Raw genomic sequence first — 22,500 nt, forward strand, 5'->3', positions numbered from 1 at the left:
GCGACTGAGCGCACGAGAAAACAGGCGAAACAATCAGTAGGTATCAGTGACAACTGAACCACACCAAAGAGCCATGACGAGCAGCTGATGAACGAGCAAGCATCAAGCACGAGCACGAGCTGATTAATGGTGACGATAAATGGTGAAAAGATAAAGAAAACACACGGGAAAATAGACTAATTTATAGCCGGACTTGTCACGTACGGTAAGCAGACTAGCTTTAAATATTATCTGAAAACAGCAACATGAATAAATAGTAATTAAGGAGCTCCGCTTTTAGGCTTGCGTCAATCATTGTAGTTATGCAACGCTTTCGAGTGGTGTACCGTGGAATCTCCCACTCGTCACTTGTATTTCTTTCTATACACACTTACCAAGAAAATACAAGTGACGAGTGGGAGATTCCACGGTATTCCAGTCGAAATCTATACGCTTTATTTTCACATGTGTACAGCTCTTTAACGTGTTGAAGCATAACCAATCAACGATACCGTAAAGGCCTTTCCAGGCCACTCGTGCATCTCGTGCAAATCGTACTTTGTTATTGAATCGGACAGTGACTAAATGAAACTTATCCTATTTATTGATATCGTACTTTGATTTAAAAAAAAACTTTTGTAAGTGCATTTTTTCGTTCAGCACTTTATTTCCTTGATGTACATGTACTGCGATATTTTCCATGGCTATTAAATATGCATTTGGTTCTATTGTTAATGATTTTTTTCTTTTAATTTGCTGTCAGAAAACTATTTCAATGAAAATTCTTGCGTAATAAACATCTCACGACAGAGAGAAAGAAAGTGCCTTGTACGGGGTTTTACTCGATGTTTGTGTCAAAAACCCTCACTTGCTCGTACCTCGCTCGTTCGGGATTTGACATAAACAACTCGTGACTAAAACCCCGTACACCGCACTTTCTATTACGTAAACTATATATACCATACATCGAATAAAAACTGGCCAGCAAGGCACGATGGGGAGGTTGGCTGTGGTACCGTTGAATTGCACTGATCGATGGGAAGGTTCGGTGGAATACTGACGAATACACAACGGTATTAACATTCTCTACGGCATGGTATAAATATATTTATGTTACTTATGTTTGTAGTGTATTTCCGTTTGCATTTCCTCCACTTCATCACGGTCTGGAAAGGTGGTGGTCCAGGTTAAATTTCGGCATCGATATTTCGTTCCCTCAACAAACCAAGTAAGTCCCATTGACTTCAACGCGCCGTTGCTGTGGACGACGACGACGGCTACGCACCGAACAGCGCCGTGGAGGTGCGTTTCCCAGCCAAGACGTTATGAGAGAACCAGACGTACCCCTACATGGCTTGAAGATTATGACTTAAATTGAACATTTTAACGTTGACTAACACCGGACTTTACTTTTGTGTTTTTATTATGATTAGTTTTCTTTTTTTGTTGTAGTTGTTGTTCTTACTGATTTTGTAAGGGAAAGGGATATATATATATATGACACGACAAGCGTGACCATAGTTGTGTGATCTCAAGCCAATCGTCATATTCGCAAAGTGTGAATGCAGGATTCTCAACACTAAAAACTGTCATTGTTGTTTCACCAAACCTGTGATTTATTGCCTTCATAACTCGACAGTTACAACCAAAGGGTTTCTTTTCGGGGGAGAGAAACGACCGCCGTAAACACGTCTACGTTCGCAGGCTAGCCAACGACGTGATATGAACCAAATATAAGGTTTTATAGAGGACGTGAGAACCTGACGAAACTTCCTTAATTTAATTTTCTTCCCAAACAACCACACCGTTCTTGCCAATTTTATTCCTTCAATGTTGATACACACTTTCCATTCCGAACGACTTGGGGTTATAACGAAATTTTTACAATAACGGGAAATAATATTTTTGGATGACGTTCTCGTTGGCGTCGTCGTCTTCATTGCGTAAGTTCCCTACTTAAGCAACGACGACGGCGACGGCAATGAGAACGTCATCTCACAACATAAATTCGCGTTCTTTTAATCACTTTGTGACTGTTTTATCCTTTTTATTCATAAGAATTACAATTTCCTCGATTGTGATTGGTTTAAAAAAAAACTCCTATTTCCCACTAATTCACTTGCCAAGTTGTTATCGGACAGTTGAATTAGCCAATCACATTCAAAGTTGTAGTTTAAATCAACCAACCACAACCTTGGTTTCAATCACCATAGAAACAGTGTACAGACTACTAAATTGGGGCTTTCTTTCTTTCTTTCTTTCTTTCTTTCTTTCTTTCAGAGAGACATTAAACAATTAACGCCTCCTTTGTCAGTCTTTCAATGCAATTTTCCCCTTTCTTTCTTTCATAACTTGGCTCGGAAATCGTAATTTTTATGATTTATTGGTAAGAGAAATGAGTGTTGTCCAATTCGGTCTTTAATCATACTCGTGATAAACAAATCAGACTCCCTCTGCGCGGTCTTCCGATTTTGTTATCACGAGTTTGATTACAGACCGAATTGGACCCCAATCAGTCCTATTACCCTTACTAATTTCACAAGGGTGTAGTAGTTCCTCAAAAATTACACTGGTCGGAACGGCGCTTAATTTAGGGGAGAAAATGAAAATTTATCCTCAAATGCTGACGTTCTTCATAAAACCTCAAATGGACAAAAGTGAAAAACGCATGTGCAGGGCGTGCGATGCTATGGATTTTCCCCACTAAATATGCAAATTTGTGACGTTTTCGTTGCCGTCGCCGTTGTCGTTACTTTAAAAGTTCCCTGGTAATAAATGTTGTCACCATCAACGAAATGTACCGCAGCATTACTAGCAATTAGTTACATTATGTTACTTAGAGCGAGTTTCAATGGAGTGTCGTAAAACCAACAACCAAAGTAATTACTTTGGCCAATCAAAAAGGACGGAGACAATCCGGTAAACCAATCTAAACTCGAAGTAATTACACTTATTATATACTCAACAAAATATCTTGTTTCTGATTGGGCCAATGGGGAATGCATAATAGGGTATAGAGTTATAGAGCGCAATCCAGGCTTTAGAGCGCAATACGGAAGTTGCTATGGAAACACCGGGAAAGCGCCAAATTTGAACACCAAAGTGAAAAAAAAATGACTGACAGTCGGTTTGCTTTGTCAAACAAAAACATCGTTGAGCAACTTAAAGAAAGTGCAAAAAACAAAAACACGTTGAAAGCTACAAAGATCTGGTTGAATGTCTGGCAAACATGGGCGACTGAAAGAAAACTAAACCCAAAACTGGAAGAATACGAGCACGAACAAAGTAGCGCGTTTGAGTAATTTTGTTGAGAATATAATAAATAAAAAATCGTATGAACCTGCTCGTGAATTTCGTGATTTATGGTCACTCGTGATGTTTTGAAAGTTCTCAAATTGCACTCGCCTACGGCTCGTGCAATTTTGAGAACTTTCAAAACATCACTCGTGCCCATAAATCACGAAATGCACGAGCAGGTTCATACGATTTCCTATACGTACAATCTTGGACAAAACTCTTGGGAAAAATTCTACAATCATGGACAAAAGTGTTGGGAAGGTAACTTCATTTTACAGATACCCCCCTCCCCCTTTTCAATGTTGGATTTTCCAGGGGAAAAAAATGGTGACTTTTCTTACCTGAAGAACTCCAACATTGAATATGGGGGAGGGGGGCCACAAGAGCATAGTATATCCCAAATACTTCGGTCAATACTTAGAAAAATCGAATTAGGTGTGAAGTGACCTGATGCCCACAACCTTCCCAACAACTTTTGACCACGATTGTCTGAAAAAGGTCGAAGCGCAATACATGCGATTTTACACACGTGGTTTCATTCTTTTAACAGAAACTCGAAGAAGTGGCAAAATATTGGCATTTCGATACGTTTTGTTCAAGTTTTTGCTGAAATCAAGCTCAAATAACCTCTTCATATTTTCTTTTTGACAATCTCGCAAATAGTAACGTGGGATGTTTACGAAATGAATAAGAATAATTCCCGGTGAGCTGTACCATATATCTATTTGCTGTTGTTAGATATGCAATATTTGCTATAAATACGAGATAGATTTTGCTAGGATAGGTCGTAAGTGGCTCTTCATATACTATTGAACCCTGTGTGTAGCCTCGAGGATCAGGTTACAGTCATACAGTCAATGCTACACAGTTCTCCTCAACAGTACTCCATACATTCCGAGGAAAATGTCGCTATTTTGTTTGTCTTTGGGTTCAACTAAGCGCTTAGTAATGACCATTGTAATCCAAACTTTGTTTTTCATAGGATTGCAGACTGTAAAGTTTGGCTTTAAACACTATTTCCACAGTACTCCATCGAACGAATATAAATGACAACTTATTACTCAATTAATCTTTTAAGTTCCCGCAATAGAAGGGAGTACTGTTCAAAATGAAGGAATTTCTTTATTCCAAGGGACAAATTCACAATCAGTTACTTTGCAGTATTAAATTCTATCCATAACCATTCAAGTTGTATCGAAACGTACCGCATTAGCCTCGAAAATTCCCACATACTTGTGGAGTACTGTGTGGAGTATTGTGTGAAACACCGTTTTGTAGTCATTTATTAACGTACGGCAAGAAGATGAATTAACAAGATGTAACTTTTTACGCGGCATGACACACAAATGCAACATTTCTTGTTCGTTTTGATTATTAACGTTTCATACCTTGCTTCTTGTGATGCCAAACTCTAAGGAACTTCATATTCACGAAACGCCAAGAATTTAAAGCCTTACATATGTAACTTTAAAGTGTTAATTATCGGGAAATCATACGCATGCAAGTGTTCATTATTCACTCTCGCTATATCACCTGAAGGCCATCTAAAAATGCATTTACCTAATAAACCGGGAAAAAAAATAGTACAACAACAAATTTTTAGTTCCAAACACATGGTTTACATGTCTTGGTGAGCGATTGTCTGAAAAAGGTCGAAGCGCAATCGGTCCTAAGATACTGTTGTAACGCAATATTGTGTCACGGAAAACCATTCCTCGGACTGAGCACATAGGTGGCTTTAGCAAATTCCATGTTCTGAGAATGGTGCCCAAAAACAACGACAATAAAGATAATCCACGGAACCTTAATTATGCAGAATAACAACTGCATATCTTCCGTAAATTTTGTGTTATACGCCAAAAACTGTTTACAGTTGTTTTCAGACAATCATGGACAAAAGTGTTGGGAAGGTAACTTCATTTTACGGATACCCCCCTCCCCCTTTTCAATGTTGGATTTTCCAGGGGCAAAAAATGGTGACTTTTCTTACCTGAAGAACTCCAACATTGAATATGGGGGAGGGGGGCCACAAGAGCATTGTATTTCCCAAATACTTCTGTCAATACTTAGAAAAATCGAATTAGGTGTGAAGTGACCTGATGCCCACAACCTTCCCAACAACTTTTGACCACGATTGTCTGAAAAAGGTCGAAGCGCAATACATGCGATTTTATACACGTGGTTTCATTCTTTTAACAGAAACTCGAAGAAGTGGCAAAATATTGGCATTTCGATACGTTTTGTTCAAGTTTTTGCTGAAATCAAGCTCAAATAACCTCTTCATATTTTCTTTTTGACAATCTCGCAAATAGTAACGTGGGATGTTTACGAAATGAATAAGAATAATTCCCGGTGAGCTGTACCATATATCTATTTGCTGTTGTTAGATATGCAATATTTGCTATAAATACGAGATAGATTTTGCTAGGATAGGTCGTAAGTGGCTCTTCATATACTATTGAACCCTGTGTGTAGCCTCGAGGATCAGGTTACAGTCATACAGTCAATGCTACACAGTTCTCCTCAACAGTACTCCATACATTCCGAGGAAAATGTCGCTATTTTGTTTGTCTTTGGGTTCAACTAAGCGCTTAGTAATGACCATTGTAATCCAAACTTTGTTTTTCATAGGATTGCAGACTGTAAAGTTTGGCTTTAAACACTATTTCTACAGTACTCCATGGAACGAATTTAAATGACAACTTATTACTCAATTAATCTTTTAAGTTCCCGCAATAGAAGGGAGTACTGTTCAAAATGAAGGAATTTCTTTATTCCAAGGGACAAATTCACAATCAGTTACTTTGCAGTATTAAATTCTATCCATAACCATTCAAGTTGTATCGAAACGTACCGCATTAGCCTCGAAAATTCCCACATACTTGTGGAGTACTGTGTGGAGTATTGTGTGAAACACCGTTTTGTAGTCATTTATTAACGTACGGGCAAGAAGATGAATTAACAAGATGTAACTTTTTACGCGGCATGACACACAAATGCAACATTTCTTGTTCGTTTTGATTATTAACGTTTCATACCTTGCTTCTTGTTATGTCTAACTCTAAGGAACTTCATATTCACGAAACGCCAAGAATTTAAAGCCTTACATATGTAACTTTAAAGTGTTAATTATCGGGAAATCATACGCATGCAAGTGTTCATTATTCACTCTCGCTATATCACCTGAAGGCCATCTAAAAATGCATTTACCTAATAAACCGGGAAAAAAAATAGTACAACAACAAATTTTTAGTTCCAAACACATGGTTTACATGTCTTGGTGAGCGATTGTCTGAAAAAGGTCGAAGCGCAATCGGTCCTAAGATACTGTTGTAACGCAATATTGTGTCACGGAAAACCATTCCTCGGACTGAGCACATAGGTGGCTTTAGCAAATTCCATGTTCTGAGAATGGTGCCCAAAAACAACGACAATAAAGATAATCCACGGAACCTTAATTATGCAGAATAACAACTGCATATCTTCCGTAAATTTTGTGTTATACGCCAAAAACTGTTTACAGTTGTTTTCAGACAATCATGGACAAAAGTGTTGGGAAGGTAACTTCATTTTACGGATACCCCCCTCCCCCTTTTCAATGTTGGATTTTCCAGGGGCAAAAAATGGTGACTTTTCTTACCTGAAGAACTCCAACATTGAATATGGGGGAGGGGGGCCACAAGAGCACAGTATTTCCCAAATACTTCGGTCAATACTTAGAAAAATCGAATTAGGTGTGAAGTGACCTGATGCCCACAACCTTCCCAACAACTTTTGACCACGATTGTCTGAAAAAGGTCGAAGCGCAATACATGCGATTTTATACACGTGGTTTCATTCTTTTAACAGAAACTCGAAGAAGTGGCAAAATATTGGCATTTCGATACGTTTTGTTCAAGTTTTTGCTGAAATCAAGCTCAAATAACCTCTTCATATTTTCTTTTTGATAATCTCGCAAATAGTAACGTGGGATGTTTACGAAATGAATAAGAATAATTCCCGGTGAGCTGTACCATATATCTATTTGCTGTTGTTAGATATGCAATATTTGCTATAAATACGAGATAGATTTTGCTAGGATAGGTCGTAAGTGGCTCTTCATATATTATTGAACCCTGTGTGTAGCCTCGAGGATCAGGTTACAGTCATACAGTCAATGCTACACAGTTCTCCTCAACAGTACTCCATACATTCCGAGGAAAATGTCGCTATTTTGTTTGTCTTTGGGTTCAACTAAGCGCTTAGTAATGACCATTGTAATCCAAACTTTGTTTTTCATAGGATTGCAGACTGTAAAGTTTGGCTTTAAACACTATTTCCACAGTACTCCATCGAACGAATATAAATGACAACTTATTACTCAATTAATCTTTTAAGTTCCCGCAATAGAAGGGAGTACTGTTCAAAATGAAGGAATTTCTTTATTCCAAGGGACAAATTCACAATCAGTTACTTTGCAGTATTAAATTCTATCCATAACCATTCAAGTTGTATCGAAACGTACCGCATTAGCCTCGAAAATTCCCACATACTTGTGGAGTACTGTGTGGAGTATTGTGTGAAACACCGTTTTGTAGTCATTTATTAACGTACGGCAAGAAGATGAATTAACAAGATGTAACTTTTTACGCGGCATGACACACAAATGCAACATTTCTTGTTCGTTTTGATTATTAACGTTTCATACCTAGCTTCTTGTGATGCCTAACTCTAAGGAACTTCATATTCACGAAACGCCAAGAATTTAAAGCCTTACATATGTAACTTTAAAGTGTTAATTATCGGGAAATCATACGCATGCAAGTGTTCATTATTCACTCTCGCTATATCACCTGAAGGCCATCTAAAAATGCATTTACCTAATAAACCGGGAAAAAAAATAGTACAACAACAAATTTTTAGTTCCAAACACATGGTTTACATGTCTTGGTGAGCGATTGTCTGAAAAAGGTCGAAGCGCAATCGGTCCTAAGATACTGTTGTAACGCAATATTGTGTCACGGAAAACCATTCCTCGGACTGAGCACATAGGTGGCTTTAGCAAATTCCATGTTCTGAGAATGGTGCCCAAAAACAACGACAATAAAGATAATCCACGGAACCTTAATTATGCAGAATAACAACTGCATATCTTCCGTAAATTTTGTGTTATACGCCAAAAACTGTTTACAGTTGTTTTCAGACAATCATGGACAAAAGTGTTGGGAAGGTAACTTCATTTTACGGATACCCCCCTCCCCCTTTTCAATGTTGGATTTTCCAGGGGCAAAAAATGGTGACTTTTCTTACCTGAAGAACTCCAACATTGAATATGGGGGAGGGGGGCCACAAGAGCACAGTATTTCCCAAATACTTCGGTCAATACTTAGAAAAATCGAATTAGGTGTGAAGTGACCTGATGCCCACAACCTTCCCAACAACTTTTGACCACGATTGTCTGAAAAAGGTCGAAGCGCAATACATGCGATTTTATACACGTGGTTTCATTCTTTTAACAGAAACTCGAAGAAGTGGCAAAATATTGGCATTTCGATACGTTTTGGTCAAGTTTTTGCTGAAATCAAGCTCAAAGAACCTCTTCATATTTTCTTTTTGATAATCTCGCAAATAGTAACGTGGGATGTTTACGAAATGAATAAGAATAATTCCCGGTGAGCTGTACCATATATCTATTTGCTGTTGTTAGATATGCAATATTTGCTATAAATACGAGATAGATTTTGCTAGGATAGGTCGTAAGTGGCTCTTCATATACTATTGAACCCTGTGTGTAGCCTCGAGGATCAGGTTACAGTCATACAGTCAATGCTACACAGTTCTCCTCAACAGTACTCCATACATTCCGAGGAAAATGTCGCTATTTTGTTTGTCTTTGGGTTCAACTAAGCGCTTAGTAATGACCATTGTAATCCAAACTTTGTTTTTCATAGGATTGCAGACTGTAAAGTTTGGCTTTAAACACTATTTCCACAGTACTCCATCGAACGAATATAAATGACAACTTATTACTCAATTAATCTTTTAAGTTCCCGCAATAGAAGGGAGTACTGTTCAAAATGAAGGAATTTCTTTATTCCAAGGGACAAATTCACAATCAGTTACTTTGCAGTATTAAATTCTATCCATAACCATTCAAGTTGTATCGAAACGTACCGCATTAGCCTCGAAAATTCCCACATACTTGTGGAGTACTGTGTGGAGTACTGTGTGAAACACCGTTTTGTAGTCATTTATTAACGTACGGCAAGAAGATGAATTAACAAGATGTAACTTTTTACGCGGCATGACACACAAATGCAACATTTCTTGTTCGTTTTGATTATTAACGTTTCATACCTTGCTTCTTGTGATGCCCACCTCTAAGGAACTTCATATTCACGAAACGCCAAGAATTTAAAGCCTTACATATGTAACTTTAAAGTGTTAATTATCGGGAAATCATACGCATGCAAGTGTTCATTATTCACTCTCGCTATATCACCTGAAGGCCATCTAAAAATGCATTTACCTAATAAACCGGGAAAAAAAATAGTACAACAACAAATTTTTAGTTCCAAACACATGGTTTACATGTCTTGGTGAGCGATTGTCTGAAAAAGGTCGAAGCGCAATCGGTCCTAAGATACTGTTGTAACGCAATATTGTGTCACGGAAAACCATTCCTCGGACTGAGCACATAGGTGGCTTTAGCAAATTCCATGTTCTGAGAATGGTGCCCAAAAACAACGACAATAAAGATAATCCATGGAACCATAATTATGGAGAATAACAACTGCATATCTTCCGTAAATTTTGTGTTATACGCCAAAAACTGTTTACAGTTGTTTTCAGACAATCATGGACAAAAGTGTTGGGAAGGTAACTTCATTTTACAGATACCCCCCTCCCCCTTTTCAATGTTGGATTTTCCAGGGGCAAAAAATGGTGACTTTTCTTACCTGAAGAACTCCAACATTGAATATGGGGGAGGGGGGCCACAAGAGCACAGTATTTCCTAAATACTTCGGTCAATACTTAGAAAAATCGAATTAGGTGTGAAGTGACCTGATGCCCACAACCTTCCCAACAACTTTTGACCACGATTGTCTGAAAAAGGTCGAAGCGCAATACATGCGATTTTATACACGTGGTTTCATTCTTTTAACAGAAACTCGAAGAAGTGGCAAAATATTGGCATTTCGATACGTTTGGGTCAAGTTTTTGCTGAAAGTAAGCTCAAATAACCGCTGCATATGCTCTTTTTGAGAATATCGCAAATAGTAACGTGGGATGTTTACGAAATGAATAAGAATAATTCCCGGTGAGCTGTACCATATATCTATTTGCTGTTGTTAGATATGCAATATTTGCTATAAATACGAGATAGATTTTGCTAGGATAGGTCGTAAGTGGCTCTTCATATACTATTGAACCCTGTGTGTAGCCTCGAGGATCAGGTTACAGTCATACAGTCAATGCTACACAGTTCTCCTCAACAGTACTCCATACATTCCGAGGAAAATGTCGCTATTTTGTTTGTCTTTGGGTTCAACTAAGCGCTTAGTAATGACCATTGTAATCCAAACTTTGTTTTTCATAGGATTGCAGACTGTAAAGTTTGGCTTTAAACACTATTTCTACAGTACTCCATGGAACGAATTTAAATGACAACTTATTACTCAATTAATCTTTTAAGTTCCCGCAATAGAAGGGAGTACTGTTCAAAATGAAGGAATTTCTTTATTCCAAGGGACAAATTCACAATCAGTTACTTTGCAGTATTAAATTCTATCCATAACCATTCAAGTTGTATCGAAACGTACCGCATTAGCCTCGAAAATTCCCACATACTTGTGGAGTACTGTGTGGAGTACTGTGTGAAACACCGTTTTGTAGTCATTTATTAACGTACGGGCAAGAAGATGAATTAACAAGATGTAACTTTTTACGCGGCATGACACACAAATGCAACATTTCTTGTTCGTTTTGATTATTAACGTTTCATACCTTGCTTCTTGTGATGCCTAACTCTAAGGAACTTCATATTCACGAAACGCCAAGAATTTAAAGCCTTACATATGTAACTTTAAAGTGTTAATTATCGGGAAATCATACGCATGCAAGTGTTCATTATTCACTCTCGCTATATCACCTGAAGGCCATCTAAAAATGCATTTACCTAATAAACCGGGAAAAAAAATAGTACAACAACAAATTTTTAGTTCCAAACACATGGTTTACATGTCTTGGTGAGCGATTGTCTGAAAAAGGTCGAAGCGCAATCGGTACTAAGATACTGTTGTAACCCAATATTGTGTCACGGAAAACCATTCCTCGGACTGAGCACATAGATCCCTTTAGCAAATTCCATGTTCTGAGAATGGTGCCCACAACCAACGACAATAAAGATAATCCACGGAACCTTAATTATGCAGAATAACAACTGCATATCTTCCGTAAATTTTGTGTTATACGCCAAAAACTGTTTACAGTTGTTTTCAGACAATCATGGACAAAAGTGTTGGGAAGGTAACTTCATTTTACGGATACCCCCCTCCCCCTTTTCAATGTTGGATTTTCCAGGGGCAAAAAATGGTGACTTTTCTTACCTGAAGAACTCCAACATTGAATATGGGGGAGGGGGGCCACAAGAGCATTTTATTTCCCAAATACTTCAGTCAATACTTAGAAAAATCGAATTAGGTGTGAAGTGACCTGATGCCCACAACCTTCCCAACAACTTTTGACCACGATTGTAGCTTAAGCATCCTTTGGCACGCACTCACAAATATATTGGTCCTTCCCCCCTTCCCCCCATACCAATGTTGATAATGTGATGCAAAATACTGAGCAAACCTTTGGTCGCTTTTTAAAACAACATTGGAATTGGGGGAGGGGCGAAAGTAGGAAGAATTGACTCTTTATCACACAGACAAATTAGAGCGTCACATTTTCCCAACGAGTTTTGTCCAAGATTGTAGCAGACACAAAGCGCGGGAAAATGTGCACGCGCGAGCCACGATTGGTTTTGGTTTCACTTCTGATTGGTTGAAAAAGTGGCGCGAGAACTTTGAACCAATCACTGAGTGAAGTAATCATAAACCAAAGCAATCCGCTAATTACTTTCGACACTCCATTAAAAACCGCTCTATGTCAGTTCCCTTAGCAACCACCAAAGCACTTCCATATCAACCCCCAGATGACAAAAATGCTGGCAGCGGCATAACTAGTAGGTTCGTTCAAGTTTCCAGCGCTCACTCGGCTTCGTTCCCCCTCAGTGCGGGGAAGTTGGTAATCGAGCCAACAAAGCCGATAACTAGGACATGCTCTGGTGAAGCACAATCCATAAACCAAGAGTTGGAACAAAAGCTCCTTGAGCTCACTTATCATATATCATGGATCTTAATGTGTGCTTAAATTAATTTTTAACAGGTCCTTTGGCATGCCGCGGTTTCTTAGCAAGATATGAAGCCAATCCCCTCAAGCACTCTAGACAAGCGTGGATTCAACAGATAGCTATTTCAGCTCTGTAAGAACAGGACCAGTGATGTGATCAAATATACCGCGACGAACGAGTTATGATCCTAGCTCCCTATAGATGACAAGGTGATGCGCCCTTGCATCCCACCTGGTTTCGATTTCGGATTCCCGGGAATCCTCCTCTGGACTGACTAGCATAGCAAATCACATGTAACTTGATGCTCAAGGAGTAAAGGGAAGGCTTCGATGGAATCTTTCATTCAGTTGTCTCCAACAGAAGGAAGTTGGCAACGAAATTTTGAAAAATAATCGAAGGGGGATTTGTTTACCTGGATAACTTTTGAAGTAAGTGAGGGGGAGATTTCCTTATTTGTAATGAAAGACTTGCTGCAATAATTTTGGAGACAGACGAATTTAGCAACGGTAGAGGCCATTTTACCTTGTGTTGAGTTTTTTCCTTCCTTAGTTCCAAACTTGAACCCGAAAGTTGTTTAACTCTGGAAAACAAAAATTCCCTTCACAAGTGACGTGCCCAGGGTTAAGTGTTTATGGATATTATAAAATTGCTCAATTTTCCCTCAGTTGCACATTATTTTTCAATGAAAACAGTGAGACTCTTGTTGATAACAGGTTGAATTAACAAGAAGAAACCAATATTATTTATTTTAATTATATCAGTAGTAACTGCGAATGATTTCATGATTCGAATTAAATTGAAAGTCGAGAGTTTACAGCCCAAATATAAGCAATATGCTGCGATGTTTCCATGCATTGTAAAAAGATGTGCTAGCTACCCACTGACCCAGCCATTCTTAATTGATAACCAAAAGACACGCCTCGTTCAAAAATGGCTTTTGGAAAAAGATCAGTAGTTAGTTTCAATTTCTCTTCCCTACACGAACGTCCGGTCCAATTTTTTCTTCGTAATTACTACGGTTAACTGACTACCTCTTCATCAGTTCCAGTCACTACGGAGGTAGCTGGTCAATTTCATGAGTGCTGTCTAGTCGTTTTTTAACATTTCCGGCTTTTTCCCACAAATTCAATTCTGTTCCTTCTTGTTTTGCCCTCACGCTTTCGGATAACCGTAAGTAAGCTTTGTGGTTTGTGGAACCCCTCTATTTACGTTATTGTATTTTTGTTAACCGTTCTTCATATCCAGGCAACTCCGTTATGGCAAGTAAAACGGAATCGAACAGTCACTGAGCTAGCCTTCTGTAGAGGACCCACCGGGCACTGCACACAGACTCGAACAGGCTGCGCTGTTGATCAGCTAAATGCTAGCATTAACAAAATTCCAACTTTTCTTGGGCAACTAGGCCAATGTATCGCCACCGGGGAATGTTCTTGCGAAGCGCGGAAAACAGTGCTCATCGGGCACAAATGAAAAAATGAACTTCCGCGAAACTCAAAAACTACTAGTGGCCCAGGAAGCACCTCGCCCCAGTTGAACTACTGTGATCCTCCTGGGGGGCAGAGATGCGCTGTTGGCCCGAGAGACCCTCTTAACTTGTATGCAAATTGTCTTCTTCTCTCTCGTCCGCCTGTGAATCGTCGTTCCTGTCGATCCAGTGTCATCTAGTTGGAGAAAAACAATATCCCGGGATAACCACGTAAATTCCCAATCGCTATCTAGATTGGCCATGCAGCCAGTATGGTTGCTCTGATAGTGTAGTGGTGATCACACCCAACCGGTAATCAGGGGGACGTGAACGTTTTTCTCCAAATGAAAATGTCATCCAGGGGTTGTCCGTCCTTGGTCCCTTCAAACTTGATTAATTAACTACATTTCGCCGAGGCTTGGACTGTGATCCATTTGTGATCCTCCTGAGGGGCAGAGATGCGCTGTTTTACCTGAGAGACCCGCTTCACTTGTATATGCCAGCTCGGAGGTCTGTGACCGAGGTCACAGTTTTTCGCTATACGGACCGACCCTGGTAAATAACTTATTTATATTTTGCCTCTCTGAAATCACTTTTTTAATTGTTGACTCGCACTGCGCTTGATAGCGAATGCAGTAAGCGACTTACAAACTAAACGTTTCAAAGAGAAATATTTTTTCTGTGAATTCCATTTCCACGCCTCTTTTCTTATAAAAATCTGTTTTGAAACACTTACTTGTCCAAGTAAACGGATTGGGAGTCAAAAAATGGAAAGTTAAGGTCATTACACACGCTCACGCAACCTGGGCTAGGATTCCGCCAGGGTTGTGGGCAAGATAGAAAAATCCCGCCCGCTCCCAGAGCCAATCAGATTGCAGGATTCGCAGAATTCCGCTCGCTCACGCATTGAAAAAAAAAATTTTATTATGGAAATTTGGTTATTTAACATGGCAAGCAATGTAACCACACTTAACTTTGAGTAAAAAAAGGTCATCCTCCCTTCATTATTTGTTCTTTTTTCACCAGTGAATCAGCGAAAAAATCATGCAGCTACACAAATGACAAGACTATACGCTGGCTTTTGAAGTCTTCAGCATATTTTGAAAACTCATATCGTGATTCATTCCACTTGACCACAAGTGGTTCAAAGTCCCAAACGTCAGGATGGCCAAGGGGTCTGTCCCAGCCTGATGTACTCCACTTGAAGACAGGCTGCTGGTCATGTGTCGGGCCACTCACTGCCAGACATTCGAGGCTTTTAATCATCTCCGAATTGGTTATCTGTGAAAAAAAAGGGACATGAAGACACCTATAATTGTAACCATACAGCATGCACCAAATGCAGGACTGGTGAATTTCTAATTGAAACATCAGACAGGAAATTATGCAATTTTTCAACCAAGAAGCTCTTTTTTCTAGTCAAATGTCTGACAGAGCGCGGCTCGACTCTGCACAGGATTGACCCTAATTAGATGCACACAGATTTCAATTTGGAAATTGGTAGCAAATGATTAGACTCAAAGGGACACTTTGTGTTGGATGTCAAAATTGGATGTGATGTCAAAATTGTAACAATAATAATTGAAAGTGAGAGGCATCCTATTCCTACCATCGCGGATTTAAACGGGTCTACTATTTTCAGAAAATTGGACCTGAAATGGGGATTCCATCAAGTAGAACTTTACGCGGCAGAATTACGTCAGATTACTTCCTTCATTACACATATCGTTACCAGAGGTTGACGTTTAGAATAACCTCAGCTCCAAAGAAATATCAGAAGATTGTCAAAGATGCCCTGATTGGCTGCAAAGGAGTTAAAAATATTGCTGACGACTTGAACCCTTACAAGAAGGGATCAACATTTTATGTGGCGAGACGCCCAAGAGAAATTCTTCCAGAAGTTTAAAAATCTGCCAACCCAAGCAGATTCACTTGCCTACTTCAAGAATAAATGCAGAACACGGATTGTAGACGACGCGGGTCCCACAGGCTTAGGAGCTGTTCTCACACAGATACAAGATGGCATGTGGAGAGTAATCTCCCATGCATCACGAAATCTTACCGACGTGGAAACACAGGCGCGACTCCCAAACGGAAAAGGAAGAGCTTGCATTGGTATGGGCTTACGAGAGATTTAAGCTGTATGTATATGGTCGAGAATTGGAACTAGAGACCAATCACAAAACTCTGAAACACATCTATAACACGTCTTTCTAAACCGTCTGCACAAATAGAACGATGGGTCCTTCGCTTGCAGGGCTACAATTTCAAAGCGATTTACTGTCCTGGTAAGACCAACATTGCTGAAGCCCTTTCAAGGCTAACTTCCATGGATCAGAAAGAGCCCAGTGGCGAGGAAGCAGACTTCGTAAGAGGTTTTGTACAAGAACGCACGCCAATGGTTATGACAGCAAGAGAAGTCGAAAGAGAGTCAGAAAAAGATCCTTAACTGTGTAGTGTTAGATACTGCATACAAAGTGGTGACAGGTCTCAATGGAAATTGCCTCATTACCTGAGCGTGAAGAATGCACTTTGCACAATAGGAAAGTTGGTCACGCGCGGAAGAAGGGTCGTTATCCCCCAGAGTCTTAGAAGTGAAGTACTAAGTTTAGCACATGATGGGCATCAAGGTATTATGAAGATGAAAACACAATTGAGAACGAACGTTTGGTGGCCCAAAATAGACTTTGATGTGGAGAAAATTTGCAGAAGCTGCCAAGTAGTGGGAGAATGTTGCCCACCTGAGCAAATGCAGCGTGTAGAACCACCGTCCGGACAGTGGCAAGATGTAGCCATCGATGTCTTACGTCCATTTCCTTCCAAAGAAAACCTACTTGTAATGGATTACTACAGCCGTTTCTTTGAAGTAGTTGTCATGCGCACAACCACCTCTCAGAAGAAGAATGAAGCGCTAATGCCCATATTTACACGGTATGGCTACCCATTCAGTCTTAAGTCGGTTAATGCTCCTCAATTTGTGTCCGAAGAATTTGAAGCTTTTCTAACTGAACATGGGATCGAACATCGAAAATCCACTCCCCACTGGCCCCCAAGAACCGAACGTTGTTGAAGTCACTTAAAATAGCTGAAGTAGAAGGCAAAACGTGGAAAGAAGAACTGAACAAATTCCATTTAGCAGACAGAACAACCCCTCACAGCAGTATAGGAACAACCCCAGCATCTCTAATGTTTGGAAGAGAACTTAAGACCTAGTTACCGGAACTACTTACCAATGAGAGTGTTCTGGATAAAGTAATTAGAGATCGTGACTGGAATCAGAAGCTTGCGACACGCTCTTTATAACCCTATCACTCCGAGAGAGAAAGCTCTTGTCAAGAACAGCAAGTCATCCGGAACTCCCAACCTTTGAGACCGAGCCTTCCACTGTTCAGACAAAGCCGGGAGGGACAAAAACTCTCCTTGAAATCAGCCGAAGGTGTAGTACACCGGAAAAGCAGTTTATTTTTCAAACCTTATAAAACCCCAGAGGAGCCGGAGGAGGACCTTTAGGTAGCTCAGAAACCATGCACAGAGCCACGGAGAAGGCCAAACCGAACTATACGGATGGCGGCTAACTTTAAGGACTTTGTTCCGGAAAGGTGAGTCCTTAAAAAAAAAAAGACTGTTGAGATTGTTTATGAATGTTGAAACAATAGACTGTTTTAGAATTTTGAACATTTTATTTTTTGTCATAAGAGACATTTGGTGATTAGGAGGCAGGAGGCAGTTATGTTCTGTCGTTTCGCTCATTGTGTTTCATTGGCCCTGAAAAGCCCCTATGGGGAGAGGGGTCAATTGTGTATGTATTGTATTGTATTGTATTGTATTGTACTACATGATGCAAAGAAGTCGGGAAGCATGGCTGTTTGTGACTTAAAGTGTGCTAAACTAAAGTGTGACGAATCTGTTTATATCGCGGCCATGACTACATTCTGCCTTTGCAAAATAAATCTGAGAATTCCTGAGAATTTCTAGTCCTTTATAAGCCCTTAATTAAACTTTCAATTCAGATGTTTATAAGAGACAGTTGCTTAAATTGTGCAAGTACACTGTAAGTACGAGGATCAATTTTCTTCCGACAAATTCCCAAGAGTTCTAACTCACCCTATCTGCCTAGTTGGCATACTTTGTATTCCTAACAAAACTGTGTATTCATTTCACAAGCCCAGACAACTGAAAACATTCTTCCACTGCTCTCGGTCATGCAGGCAATTTGGCAACCTCAAAGTTCTATAACAGTATGTCAGAGTTGCAAGATGATACGCTGGCAAAGGTAAGTGGTCCACAGCACTTAGGGTCGGAAATAATTTGACTTTTATCTCTGTAGCAACAACGTAAACCTCTTTTGGCAGAAGTATCTGAGTTTGGGGAAATGGTTGATTTGAACAGAGGGGTAAATATTTGAGAACTTCAGTAATATACTAACTGAAGTAAGATAACAGTTTGATGCCACAGTACAGGATAATACACAACAATGTCAAAATAGATTACCTTGGCATCAGTTCCTCCATGTTTCCTGTGTCCTAAGGCTCCAAATGGATATTTTCCATCTGCTGGATTTAAGTCTGATCGAGAGGAGATTGCATTCTCGCCACTGTATGGTGGGGTGCAGTTACAACGAGCCAGTGGGTCATGTTTGTAGTCATTGTATCTGAATAGCACAAGACTGGAGGTTAGACAAAGTAGGGCGGTTTTCAATTGAGTGTCGAAAGTAATTAGCGAATTGCTTTGGTTTTGCATTACTTCACTCAGTGATTGGTTCAAAGATCTCGCGCCACTTTTTCAACCAATCAGAAGTGAAACCAAAACTAATCGTGGCTCGCGCGTGCACATTTTCCCGCACTTTGTGTCGGCTACGTGTAATTACTTCGAGTTTTGATTGGTTTACTGGATTGTCTCCGTCCTTTTTGATTGGCCAAAGTAATTACTTTGGTTTTCGTTTTACGACACTCGATTGAAACCCGCTCTATAACTAATAAAAGGCCTGCAATAAAGGCACCGTATGCTTTGTAGTTGGAATAATTTGACACATTGCCATGTTCAACTTGACTGCAAAATTATCGTCTTTTGCGTATAAAATAAAATAAAATATAATTTTTCTTCAACCTTCGATCGTCTCGTTAATATTACACGCACAAAATGGCAACTATAAATTTGTAAAGCCCAGAGCCCCTAAAGCAATGCTGCTTAACGTAAATTATAGTGGACTGGATGATTTTCAGTCCCCTTACAGAAGAATGAAACATCATATTAAAACAAACCTCATCAGTTTCATCATGGAATTCATATCAACCACCTTGTGGTGATCCCTCTTGAAGATCTGAGCTCGAGGTGATCCCTCATAACTGAACCATGAACCAAACTTTTTCACATTTTCCGTTCCACCACTCATGTTGAAAATATACGAAAAAAACCTACAAGTAGAAAGAGCAGCAGATGGAAAAACCTGATGGAAAAACGTGCTGGAAAAAAAGTTATTTTAAGACTGGAGTTTCGTGCTTCGTGCTCCATGCCCATATAACTTGCGATCAACAGCAGCCCCTTTTGTGAACATTCCTAGCTAGGGCATCAGATACTTTTAAATCAATAGCTTCCATAGGTTAACCCTGTCCCAGAAAGTGTTGGACAACTATCTGATTACTTTTCATTTGCGAAGGAATCAAGAAAGTTTTTATTAAGAAGTCATACACATTTGATTTCTTCGGAGGCTTTCAATTTGACAGAACTCACCAGCCAGACCCTGCATTTAGAAGGACAAACTCTACAACACCTTCAAGTTAACACACTTCGAGGGTGACACTTTGTGTCTGCCGGTCAGTTCTGACAAAAGGAAAGCGCCCTTAGTATCATATATCACCACTATTTTTTAATTGTTTTATTCTACCAATATTACATATCTATCAACAACCTTTTTAGTGTTGTTCCTTACATGACACGAAGTCATTGCAAGAATAAGTAGGTTTCACAAGTGAAGAGTGGACGTTTTGGGAATAAAATAATTAAGTTGTAATTTTTTTTCACAAATGTAAACAAGGGGGGAATATTTGATATTTATGTTATTGATTGTTTAAAGTTCTACGTTATACACTTAATGTATGGTCCCCAAGGAAACAGTTAGTTTTGTTTTCCTGAGAGTCCTCATGTTTCCCGAGACGAATTCGAGGGAAACATCAGTACTCGAGGGAGAACTAACTAGTTTCCCAAGGGACCGGACATTAAGTGCTTTGTTATATATTTAGACTTTTCCTGCAACAATCGCAGCAAAACATCCGGAGCGGGCAACAACTGCGGAATTGTATCCTGGTCGAGATACATTTGAACTTGATCAGGGCCACGTGACAAAGAATCAACCAATCACAACCAACCAACCAAGCTCGTTTTGTTGAGCGAAAGTCTAGGTATACAACAATATAAAATAATTGATTTTCACATGATTACTATAATTATAATAATATTATTACAACAATCACATTCATGAACACCCTGGAGAGATTAATGAAAATATTATGTACAAGTATCTTTAACGTGATTTTCTTCATAATACACCCCCCAAGATATTGATAAAGACATTTGTTGTAATCTCGACATAGTGAGTCATGTGCGTAGGTGCTGTCATGCATTAATCTAATATCATTCATTGTTGCTGCTTGCTCACTTCGCAGCAACATAATCTGGATTTAAGGAAACGTATTTAAGCCGCGACGAATTCTCTAATTCACCACTTTTTACCAAAACACATTTCGTTTAACCAGAATCCATTGTATTTTACCAGAATGCACTGCGCTACCATCCATCTATGGGAACATAAACTGATGGTTAACCAAGTTTCTAAACTGGATAACTACATGTATCCGATACCGAAGACAGGATCTTTTGGCTTCCCTGGGGACGTGGTGCAAAGTTAATCAAGTTTATCAGCAGATGACCCTGGATGAGGAATCTCCGAAATTTACAACGATCAACACACACAAAGGCTTATTCCAGAATAACAGACTATTGCTTGGAGTCTCCTCGGCACCTAGCATTTTTCAAAGGACAATGAAAAACCTCTTGCAAGGCATCCCTCATGTCATCGTCTGGATGGATGACATTCTGGTTGGTGGGTAGGATGACAACAATCACCTTGCCAACCTTAGAAGCAGTACTTAAAGAAGTTGTCCAAAGCTGAATTGGAGCTGTGGAAAGAGAATTGCTTCTTTTAACAGGGCTCGAATTTAAATTTGGATTACTAACCTTTTGGGTTAGTAGACATCTTTTTCACTAACCAAATTCTAAGCAAGATCTAAGCCTAAGCAATATCCTTGTGGGACGCCTTGACACAGGGGGGACTTCTTGGAGAGACCACCATTGACAGACACTCGCTGGAACCGGTCAGATAAATACGACCTGAACTAAGAAAGCGGATTGCCCGTTACTCCACAGTCAGACTCGAGACGCTGAATCAGCTTATCATGGTGTATCGTGTCAAATGATGCACTTAAATCTAATAAAACAAGCAGGGTGTCATGTGTCTGATTCATTGATCTCATGCTATTCCGTTGTTTTTCTCTGCTAACGTTTTACCACTCAATATGTTTTATTTTGAAAGAGTATGTTTTCTTATGCACGACATATTTACCAATTCTGCACCTCAGAATATCTGTGATCTTTTCATCTTTTCATCCGACGTTCATTCATATAACAATAGATTTCTGATGTTGGTAACTTAGCGCTTAGTGATCTGACTTCGGTTTTTCAAAAGGTAGATAACGCTATCCACTGGATAAATCACTATCCAGCATATAAACACCAGCAAAACCAATTGAGTTATCCAGTGGATAGCGATTTATCTGGTGGATAGCGCTATCCACCCTTCGAACAACTAGGGCCTGGTGTCGTGGCAGAAGGGAAATGTAGTTCAAACGACAGGCCCAATCTCAGTGCAAGTGGAGCTGGAGGACTGGGTCACAGGTACTTAGTGGTTATTGTTGGTAATTGATGCACATTCAAAGTGATGGACGTCCACATCATGCGTCCACATCATGCGTAGTACTACATCAGCCGCCGCCATTTTGAAGATAAGGCAAATCTTCGCAACCCATGGTCTTCCGGAAACCATCGTCAGCGATAATGGTCCAAATTTTCACAAGTGCAGAATTTGCGAAGTTCCTTGTAGGAAAAATGGGATTAAGCGCACCAGCGGAAAGAGCCATTAGAGCTTTCAAGGAAGGTGCAGAGAAGATGGAAATGAGAAACATGCAAGAGAAGCTGTCATGGTTTCTCCTCATGTATCGTTCCACCACCCCACACTCAACAACGGGATTGACTCCAGCTGAGCTAACTAGGGGCTTCTGGGGACATTTCCCCCAGAATCAGCGCAGTGCAAGTTCAAATTTAATTTTTT

General features: G+C 39.7%; 1 protein-coding gene and 1 long non-coding RNA gene across 3 annotated transcripts in view; one reads left to right on the forward strand and one right to left on the reverse strand.

Annotated features, from left to right (window-relative positions):
• The first annotated feature begins 12,591 nt into the window (after positions 1 to 12,591).
• Positions 12,592 to 22,125, forward strand: LOC138045648 (uncharacterized). The gene is made up of 3 exons (XR_011131638.1): positions 12,592 to 13,080; positions 15,760 to 18,390; positions 20,890 to 22,125. It is a non-coding gene; the product is annotated as an uncharacterized lncRNA (long non-coding RNA).
• LOC138045647 (putative phospholipase B-like 2) overlaps positions 13,385 to 22,500 on the reverse strand; it is a 27,826-nt gene continuing 18,710 nt past the window's right edge. For both annotated transcript variants that reach the window (XM_068892218.1, XM_068892220.1), the window contains exons 9-11: positions 19,379 to 19,531; positions 18,609 to 18,768; positions 13,385 to 15,398 (exon numbers count right to left, since the gene is read on the reverse strand). In XM_068892218.1, the coding sequence (XP_068748319.1) occupies positions 15,168 to 15,398; positions 18,609 to 18,768; positions 19,379 to 19,531 (544 nt within the window). In that variant the 3' untranslated portion in view covers positions 13,385 to 15,167. The remainder of the gene's footprint in view (positions 15,399 to 18,608; positions 18,769 to 19,378; positions 19,532 to 22,500) is intronic.

The sequence above is a fragment of the Montipora capricornis genome, chromosome 4, assembly GCF_036669925.1.
Source record: "Montipora capricornis isolate CH-2021 chromosome 4, ASM3666992v2, whole genome shotgun sequence".
NCBI classification, from domain to species: Eukaryota; Metazoa; Cnidaria; class Anthozoa; order Scleractinia; family Acroporidae; genus Montipora; species Montipora capricornis.